The sequence below is a fragment of the Anopheles aquasalis genome, chromosome 3 (genome assembly GCF_943734665.1).
Source record: "Anopheles aquasalis chromosome 3, idAnoAquaMG_Q_19, whole genome shotgun sequence".
NCBI lineage: Eukaryota > Metazoa > Arthropoda > Insecta > Diptera > Culicidae > Anopheles > Anopheles aquasalis.
Window position 1 is genome coordinate 67,111,049 of NC_064878.1, and position 10,000 is coordinate 67,121,048.

Consider the following 10,000-nt stretch of genomic DNA (forward strand, 5'->3'; position numbering starts at 1 on the left):
AGCACGCTATATTTCACCCTTTCTCTCTCTCTCTCTGCTTCGATTTTGAAGTCGTTGAACTGCATCACATGTGCATTCGCTGCGCTGAACATCAAAGCACCCCTTGCTGGCTAAAAAAAAAAATCGCTTCACCATGCGCCTCCATTAGTGAGTATTTATGGAATATCGCTTTAGAGACCTCATTCTCTGGGTTTATCATTCGCCTCGTGCCACCTGGAAACCAGCGCAGCACAATTTAATCACTATACATAATTCTATTCAATGAAAAACTGAAGGAATGAGTTGGAGTATTCATTCGCCATCGTTTACTTTCCCCGGATTTCGTTCTAATCAATCACCGCGAATGGAGCGAACACAAAAAAGCAAGCACCCGGTAAGCTGTTCAAGGTGAAAACAGGCATAAAAATGCACCACTTTGAAGGTACTTCTTCGGCAAAAAAAAACCATTTCGCGTCTCGCGCGCCACCACAGCAGCGTAGCGTGACTGGGGCAAAGTTGTAATCGAATTCGGAACACTTTGTTCGCATTAGCTCTGCACTACTTACTCCGTCTCCCGGTCTCACAGCGATGGCCAGGGAGTGTTACGGCGTGCGAGTCCTTGCGCCCGCGCTCGAAATGGCGTTACTTTAACACCCCGAACAACCCTGAACACGCTTGGAAGCCACTGTAGGGCGCCGCTTCGTAGGAAGGATATAAGCCCGATCGATTGTTTAGCGGCTCGTGGGGGAAGGGGGGTAAAAGTGGCTTCATTATAAGGTGGCTGGTGCTTCTAGCGGTGTTCTGTTCCCTCGGCAATGACACCGACACTCGGCCACGAATCACGACCATTGTCTGGCTACCAACAAAAGGGTCCGCACACAATTCGCGTTTTCGGGCGAACGGGCGAGAAAAAGCGATAGTCACGCGGCACTAAAACAGCATATTTTCAATCCATTCCCTCCCTCCTTTTCCACCCAACCACGGCTAGCGCGTCAACCTCAGTCAGTTCATTCGCTCACGGTGCCATTCGCGTATCCATCAGCGTTGATGATGGCGCCTAGCGTGTGACTATCGTTGACAGAGAAATTAATAGCCACGTAATTTATGCTGCGCGTCTCCACCTGCGTGCGTGTGTGCGTGTGGATGAAGCATCGTGACTTGGCCACATTGAGGTAGGTAATGGGCGAACCAAACAGCCAATGGAATGCCGTTTGGCGAAAATCCTTCCCCACAAGCAGGTCACACTCACGGGGCACGTGGCCCCTTTTACTGTCGTTTTCCATGGCTTCTGGCTGGATACCGGTCGGAAATTGCAATTTACTCGCCGTTTAAGCACCGGGGAACACGAGGCGGTCCTGTAGTGGCCACGATTCACATGCGGCCAGTCTGGGTCACACACGTGTGAGTGTAATGTGAGCTGATTTATTTCCCATTTTCCCCGTGGAACCAGCACCAGGTGGTTCAAGGAGGCTAACGTGCCACAAACCCAGGAGCTTTCGACCTCCATTCCACAGAGTGGTGCACCTGGAAGCATACCCTGCATATTTTAAAGCCCCTTGCCCTTTCTTACTGGCTGCAATCGATATTCTTGGCGGTGACTATCGAAAGGAGGTAACGCTTTAATTTGAGAACAATCTTCGTGAATTGTCTGTTGGCCTTTTGGGCGAAAGAGAACGATCACCACGCTGCGTTGTGATGCACCCAAAAGTGCTCCCGAAATACTCAACAACATTTGGCGCAAAAATTCTATTTTTATGAGTTTTTGGGACGCCAAACGGCGCTAATGTTCACACAGCCATTCGATTGTGACCTAGAAAACCGATCATCGGTGGTGAAATTGCCCCGAAGCTTAAACAAAAACCTAATTGATTCAAACGTTTCTTTTGCAAAGTTCACGGAAAACGATCCTCCATTCCGTAGCCATACGCTGGAACCAGATCTGTTGTAAATGCACAACCACCGCCGACAGAGAAGGTCAGTTAAAGGCTAGAGAGAAGATTGATCTATTTGCGTCTGGAACTTTGTTTCATTTCATCTTTTTCGCTCCATTCCACCCTCACAGTAGGTGTGCCGATTGACCGGCGTTATCATAATCTGTTTCCGGTCCATTCGCCATTCTCCTGCGCCATCATTTCAGCCGAGCGCTCCCGAGAACGCCTAATGAGCTATGAATTAACCTTTTAACCGCTTGCGAGGGTCATCCCTTTCGGTTACTGCTGACGGACGGAAAGGTGGAGGTGGACAAGGGGCGTTTATTTTTGGCGCCACAAAAGTCGACTCCGTTGAAGGTTTCGTACCGGACCGGCTTCTAATAATAACCTTGACACTAAGTAGTACATATATTTTTGGTGGGTGTCCTCCTCAGAACCATACACACCCCTGACCCACCGCTACCGGATGCAGGTGTGCGCCATGAGGCCACATGAGGATGATCGCTACATCGCACGGAAAATTGTTATTTTCCCCCGGTTTTAGGAGCGAGCGGATTTCCACTTCTGGAAACAGCTCATCCACGAGGTCAGCGTCAATCAGCGTCTACTTGTACTATTTACCTTCTGGAATTCACTTGGACTTGGCCGTGCTTTGCTATCCTGGACTATTCTGACACCGTTTTTTTAAGGAGCTCACTCGCTTGGCACGGAATTGGTTCACGACGAGTCACTTACATACTTAATGCTCATCGAAAGGGCGGCACTAATTGTGGCACTGTTTTCGTTCTCTATCACCTCGTTAAAGTGGCCAAAAAGCGGGAACCTGGATTCGCGGTTCTGGTCCCGGAACAACCGGGTTCCCTTCCCCTGTACCAACGACTGTGGAATGATGTGTTCCGATTTCACTCGTCAGTTCCACGGCAGCAGCAGCAGCAGCAACACGGCAACCACACGGTGAGGTTGTTGGAACGTCGACTCCCTCCGCACTGTCTACAAGTCTCCTGTCGCTCCTCAGACCCCGCACGCTACCGGTATTCCGGACGCTGACACTGACGGGTGTCAAGAGAGCTGCGCAACACTTCAGACGTCCAGGACCCCAAAAAATGACGCTTCACACAGCGATCGACGGCGACCAACGGGGAAACACACTTTTGGAGCACCACCATAGAACCGCTAGGCCGGATCCGCTGTGCGCGTTGGCAGGAACTTTTTTGGAAAGAATTTCCCAACTCACAAACAAACACGCCCACCCACCCACTCCACCTTCACTTCTGATAAACACCTTTCTACCGCGAAGCCGCGTTGTTGTGCTTGGTGCGCCTCCACCACCACGCGCTGACCGATCGAGTTCCGTGTTGCTCGCTCGCTCGCTCGCGCGTTCGCTGCCCACGGTGGTTGAACGGAAAATGCGGGAAAACAGGAAAATCGTTCACCGTTTATACGCGCCAACGCGGTGGCCCCAGCTACGCAGTCTCTCGATGAGTGAGGAGAAAACGGAGCCAAACGCGAGAGAGAGAGAGTGCTCGGGATGTTCTCACTAACCGCCAGCTGAGGACGATGCGGTGCGCCAACGGTGTTATCCTGCAAACAAGCCGGTCAATTGATAACGATGATTGATTTCTGTGGCAGAACTGATTGAACCGGAGCAGGTTACTTATGTTATCTGTCATCAATTAACAGTGAAATCGTTTTCTATTTAGCTCACTTTTAGCCTAAATGAATAGAATAATTTTGTTTTAAATAAAAATTTAATGAATTTTTATATTGTTTTTCAAATTATTATGAAGAAAATAATCTTCGCAAGTTCTTGTTAAGTGAAAAATAAGATGTTCGTGTACTGCAATGATGATCGGATCGATCTCAACGATCGAGAGACCAATCGGAGACTAACGACCTGATCAGGGCAACCCTTGTCGTGTCCTTAACATATTCTCTTGCTCGCGGTCTCTCGCTGTCTCTCCGAACCTGCCAATAAAATAGAAGAACGTACTCTTTTGATCCAATTCTGAACGACTCACATCAAAACGTGCCAACTTGCTCGACACCTTCCTTAAGCGGGGCGGTCGATGCCATTCCGTGTTACCATGACCTTCGCATATTTTGTTACATTGCCATAAAACATAAAACATATTTTTGTATAGAAAATCGAAACGATACCACTGACATCACGCGCCTCTTTTGATTGACCCTGACAGAGACGGTTGATTGGTACAGCTAGACGCGCTTATGACGGGCTTAAACGATGAAAGCCCTTCCCCTTACCCGGTTGGATCACGCAATCCGCATGCACCAGCCTGCTGAGAGAGCTGCTCCATGCGGAAAGATAAACGAGGTACCTTCAACAACAACATCCGCATCGTGTGACTCACTCGAGCAACGACCGTCTTTAGCCTTCGCATGAACTTGGGACAAGACACCGAGTCTTTACTGCATCTTGCTGTAACCTTTGACCCAGTGGCAGCATGGGGGTACGCAATGCGAATGCGAAAACGCCTGGTGGACTATCAGGCCCGTGGTGCTAATGGAACAATCCAGCATGTTTACCCCGAATCTGTCCAAACTGGCACAGACGCGTAATTTACGTGAATTGACGCTAAGTAAAATGTGTTTCCCTTTCCACGGTGCGATACCCCCGTTGCTGGAGGGCTCGTGAAGTCTAGAAACAACTGAACGGTGAATGACGACTGTTTCTGCGTGACGTCATGCCCTTCGTCTTTTTGAATGCAACGATCCGAAATAGAAACCGAATGCTGTTTTTTTGGGGGAAGACAACAAAAAAAAACCTCCGTTTTAATATAATTTTCGTTGCCTTCCTCTTTGATGCCGCGAGAGAAGGATGGAGGGCGATTAGCGGCCCGGTAATGATCCGCCATCAAGCAAGTACCGTCTTCTCTCCAGCTGGACTCCACGCCACCTCCCGAGGGGGACCATTTACACACATCTCGCGCAATGCATGCAAAGAGCTCGCGCAAACAATACACAAATCGCCCACCGGTGTGCGCACCCCACCCTTGTGGAAGCGCCACGATCGAAGCCCACGAACCGCGACGCGAGACGTTGATGATCGTGAGCATTCGCCGGGGTCGGATGCCGCTGTTGTTAGTCTTCTCGCAGCACCGAACGTGATCAGACCGTGTGCCCCGTGTTGCTGGCCAACTGGAACTGGAACTTCTCCCACTACCTCGTGATATTATCGCTGCTACTAAACCCCCCCTAAGTAGTGCTCCAGGTGATACGCTGGCCTGCGTTCTCACTAATACACGGCAGTCCAGGGTGGTGCGGGCGCGCGCCACGCACCATTGTGACACGGTGCAGGTGGTTTTCGGCCGTCCATACAAGCCACTACAAAAAGGTGAATTCAACTACAGCTTAAAGCCTCAAAACGGGTTCTGCGAGTTCTGCGGTGTGGCGCGGTCACAAGAATTTCGTCTTTATCTGAACCAAAACAAACAGTCACATCTACGTGCATATGTGTATGTCGTGGGGAGGTGGGGGGGGGGGGGGTTTGAATGGATGTTCGTTTATCTGGTACCATTGGGAAACCGTCGTGCTACACTTGCAACGAATGGCGTCCCTGTGAATCACGTTTTCGGTGCACTTAATCGGCGGATCGTGACATGATTGCAAACACTCGACGACTCGATTCTGGTTGACACTAATGATCGAAAAACAGGAAAACGCCAAAGAAGGGACTCTGGGAGATGATCGGTCGGTCGCAGCATCCATCTACGAACAGCGCGATCACCGATGATGTCATCACGTGCGCAGCACCAGCGCTGAACACGATGATGGGTGACCCCTTCCGTTTGGGATGTGTCATGGGCAGCACACAGCTGCTTTTGCTGCTGCTGTGCATCTCGACGATCGCCGTATCCAAACGCGGTCTCGACCTTCAATGCGGTCCCCACCGGAGACTTACGGCGTAGAACCTCTAGGCACCTCGCAGCATGTTTAAACGGAGCATACCATCGGGTACACCTTTCCAAACAAACGGCGTTCGATGGCGTATCAACCGCCCATCAGCTGGAATGTACAATTGCAAACAAGAACACTTCCTTGTCCGCTGGCACTAATGGGGATCGTGCGATCGGTGAGCTACGGATAACGCCACACATTCACGGCACCGCGACAGTTCACCGTCATGTGACCGGGGTTCGATCACGTAATCATGCAGCAGCATGCTGTTGCTGCTGCCGTCTCTCGTTGAGCGCGAAATGCCCGGCCTTTCGATAAAAAACGTGCCCAGCAGGCAGATGACACGACGAAAAGTAATGGGATGGGGATTGTGCATGGAAACGAGCATCCCACCCTTGGCTCGGATAGTTCTCAAAGCATCAATGCGATGTCGCATCAGATACTCCCAGCGAACCGGGGGCTACCTTGCTGACGTAACCATTTATCGGGGTATTGTGGTGATAACGATAGTGTAGATATGCTTCTTTATGACGAAAGCATTTATACGGCAGGTCGCGACCGGTGTGACAGCAGACATCCGCGATCAGGGCCGTAATCAGTTCCGTTCGGCACTCGCAACGCAACGGGCTCAGGGTTGATTGATGTCGCAATGACCACACTTTAGCGTCCCCTCCCCCATTCGTTTGGTACGATTTTGAGCATTACGAGCCGGGTTGGTAGTTGAATTTCGGGTGAGGGTAATTGTCACCACGCAACCTTGGTGGCATTGCCGCAAATTCGGAGTTCTTCACAGTTGCCACGCTGCCAACGGGTATCAGTGAAGGGTGCTAAGCTCATTTCCCTACCGCTAACCGATACTGTATTGCTCTATCAGAACAAACATGATTACAACAAACCTGGTATTGTTGACCTCCAAATGATTGAAATGAAGAGGGTTGTATTAAGTTCTTCAAACAATCATTACTACGCCATCGTCGTCGTTGCGAACTGATGCGGTAAGATTCGGCCGGGAAAGAGGCAATTCGAGCGATTCGATTAGCACCAGCGTGCAAACGTGATTTGCCATCAGAAAGCTTCCAGACTGATTGCTGATTCGATTTGCATTCCGTTTTTCTCGCTGCGAGCCTTTAGCATCATTCCTTCCTTTTGTCACACAGACACACCCGCTTGTCCCAGCTGAACCGACCGGTTTCCGGACACCCCAAACGATCACCGGTCACATTCTCGACCTGTAGCTAATTGGTGGATATGGTCGTGGCAGTTCGAAACGAATTGTGGTCAACCACATTCACTCGATCTCCTTCTCGCTCTCATAGTGGATAGTTGGAGCTCGTGGTTTGACCTGGCAATTAACATGATCATCACCATTCGAGTGATCCGGTGTGAACATGAGGTGTAAACAAATGTCGGTAGATATGCTAAGGGAAACACAGCTTGTTGGATGCTTGAACTAGTCAAATCAAATCCGACTCCAGAGATAAGCTCTGTTTTGTATTGTTTTTGAAAAAAATCAAATCATATTCCACCAGGCCATTCCTAAGAATGGAAACTGCTCTCAGCGAGTTTGAATGGCCATTGATGCGGTATAAATAGAGTTCCAATCGTTCTGGAACCTTATAGTTCCTCTTAATTTTCGAGATGAAACTGGTTCCACAGAAACGCACATGCTTGCCACAATGGTTAGTCATTGAGACAAGATTCCTAAAATGGAGATGCCGCTCATCCCACACATGCCTTAAGCAGCGTTCGTTCACCGATGGCGCTAGTCGATTTGGGAACGTATTACTTAATGGGCACTACGACTGTAACCCAATCATCACTGTTACTGGAGGATTAAAAGCAAAATGGCATGTTCTCTAACATCTAGTTCATCCTCTGTTGCAGATGGGTAACGTACTGTGCAAAGAACCAAATCCCGGATCAGCCTCCAACGCCGGAAACACATTCAGCAACTTGAGCAGCATCATCTGTCCGAATGGTTTGGGCAAGGGAAAGACGCAACCCATGCGTAAAACTTACTTCACACGCAGCGCGTAAGTCACTTACGATTACGGCCGGTGCAGTGTCCATCCAGTTAAGCCAATGACTCACTTCTGGTTCTCCTTATATCTCCAGTGTTGATGCATCGAAGAAAACATCATCCGGCCATACGACATCCACCGGTTGGCAGAGCGTAGGCTTGCACGTGCCGGATGGAGCGAGCAACAAAGTCATCGATACGCCTCCGGTGGCACCACCACGGAAGAAACGAGGCGCAACCCTGGATGGACGATACCGGTCCGATGAAGCACTGAAGGTGAAGAACGGCTTCCAGGATGTGTTTGGGCGTGAAAGTAGACGGCATTCGTGTGATATTACGCACGGAACACGCCCAGCCAGCGTACCTCCGAGGCGTTTGGAAGAAAGCCTTCCGGCTATGCCGGCTCGTCAGACATCCTGCTTCGAAATTGACGCGAGCAATGATGCGTTCAGTGATTTCTCGAAGGTCCCAACGACGGCCGAACTGGAGAGATCCCCTGCAGCACAGATACCACGTGTTGGCAATCGGAAATCCGATCGATTCTTCGGTGAACACCTATCCGATTCCTTGAGCCCTGAGCAGGAAACAAAAGAGTCCCAGGAAAGGCCAAGACGACGCGAAAAGTCCGTCCCTAAAGATGATGTAGATAAGATTGAAAAGTTTGTAGAGAAAATGGAGGACACCAAACCGGTGGAGGTGAGCACGACCCAGAAGGTTGCGGTTCAGAAGTCCGCAGACACTTCCAAACAGCGTCAGAAGGACACCGAAAAGGATGACGTGCCAGCAGCATTACCTAAAACTGCTCCACCGGACGATGCTCCAGCGGGCGAAAATGATGAAGAACTGATCAAGTACATCGATCGGACGGTTTCGGGAAACAGTCAGCTAGGCAGTCGAGCGGAGTTTCTGATGGCCATGCTGGAGGATTACAACGATAGCGTGCGCTACGAAGGAATGCAACCGATCGAGGAACCATTGATCGTGCCGAAGAAACGCAAATCACGCCACATTTGTGACGATCATGATCATCTACACGAGAAGCTGCACGCGCACGAGAAGAGTGATTCTACGAAAGAGGAAAAACCTGCTGCTAACATTATCCTTACGGAGGCATCGATCGAAGTGGCACCCCGGAAGCCTAGCCGTGACTTTTCTAAATACAAACCCCTCGATAAGGAGCCCGGCATGGCCGATCTAGCGTACGATTCAGATGAGGAACCTTCCAGCTCGGCGGCCGTAGTAGTAAGACCGTCTCGAACAAAGCAGGCCAAAGCGAAACAACGTGAGAGCCTGCCTTCACCGCCAGCTCCGCCAAAGTTCCAGAAAAGCCTGTCCGAGTCCCTGTTCGACAGGCAAGTGTCCAGAGAGTCTACTAGTACCCCGGTTAAAGCGGTGGTGGACGATGCACCAAAGGCACACACGCCACGAATGTTGAAACGCATCATCTCGATGCCGGTTACGGAGCATCTCAATACGGACGTTCGCCCTGAATCTCCACTACGGCCGGCATTGACCAAAAGCTCGAGCTCCAGTTCGTTTTCCACCGTCGATCTACAACGGTCCCGCATCTGTGTGGAACGCTTTTCACCGGAAGATTACGCGGGTGGTGGAGGAGCGGATGAACTGGTGCAACCAAAGTCGAAGTTAATCACCCGTAAGATATCATGGAAATCGATTGAAACTCCCGCTATTAATCGTACTCCGACCCCAACGCAAGACCCTGCCACTAATCCGTGCTTCACTATCGGTGACGCCGCGGTGGTAGCCTCGTCGGGCAACACTCTGCAGCCACCGGAAGTGCCGAAACGAAAGCGATCGAGCGCATCGACGGAAATGGAAACCATCGGTGAGCGTGCGGATGTTTCAACGCCAGCAGAACCAGCCACCGTGCCAGGGTCCGCTCACAACGAAGAACCGGCCGATTCGGCTCTTCGCAAGTTCTGCCTCGGATCATTCATCGAGTCTAGCAACGTCCTGCAGCATCATGATGTGGTAAGCGTGCTGGATCGCGTGTACAGCGCGAGCGATAACAAGGAGAACATTATCGGACAGTTTCAAACGTTTCTCGAGAATCAGATAAACGCGGAACTGAACGATCCAAACCCGATCAATCCGAATGTGGCCAAGTTGCTGGAGAAATTGTCGCGCACAAGTA

The 10,000-nt window shown here is 50.5% G+C and overlaps 2 protein-coding genes across 4 annotated transcripts in view; one reads left to right on the plus strand and one right to left on the minus strand.

Annotated features, from left to right (window-relative positions):
• Positions 1–3,299, minus strand: part of LOC126574824 (uncharacterized) — a 14,918-nt gene extending 11,619 nt beyond the window's left edge. Inside the window, exon 1 of one of the 3 annotated variants that reach the window (XM_050235210.1) lies at positions 3,193–3,299. The gene's annotated coding sequence lies outside the window, so the exon portion shown is untranslated. Of the gene's footprint in view, positions 1–2,156; positions 2,233–2,531; positions 3,166–3,192 lie in introns of those variants that run through there. The other 2 variants (XM_050235208.1, XM_050235211.1) reach the window with 2 other exon arrangements.
• A 1,733-nt stretch (positions 3,300–5,032) lies between these two features.
• Positions 5,033–10,000, plus strand: part of LOC126577564 (uncharacterized) — a 6,068-nt gene continuing 1,100 nt past the window's right edge. Inside the window, exons 1-3 of the mRNA XM_050239254.1 lie at positions 5,033–5,262; positions 7,710–7,858; positions 7,941–10,000. The exon at positions 7,941–10,000 is cut by the window's right edge and continues 1,100 nt beyond it. Coding sequence (XP_050095211.1) covers positions 7,710–7,858; positions 7,941–10,000 — 2,209 coding nt within the window. The 5' untranslated portion in view covers positions 5,033–5,262. The remainder of the gene's footprint in view (positions 5,263–7,709; positions 7,859–7,940) is intronic.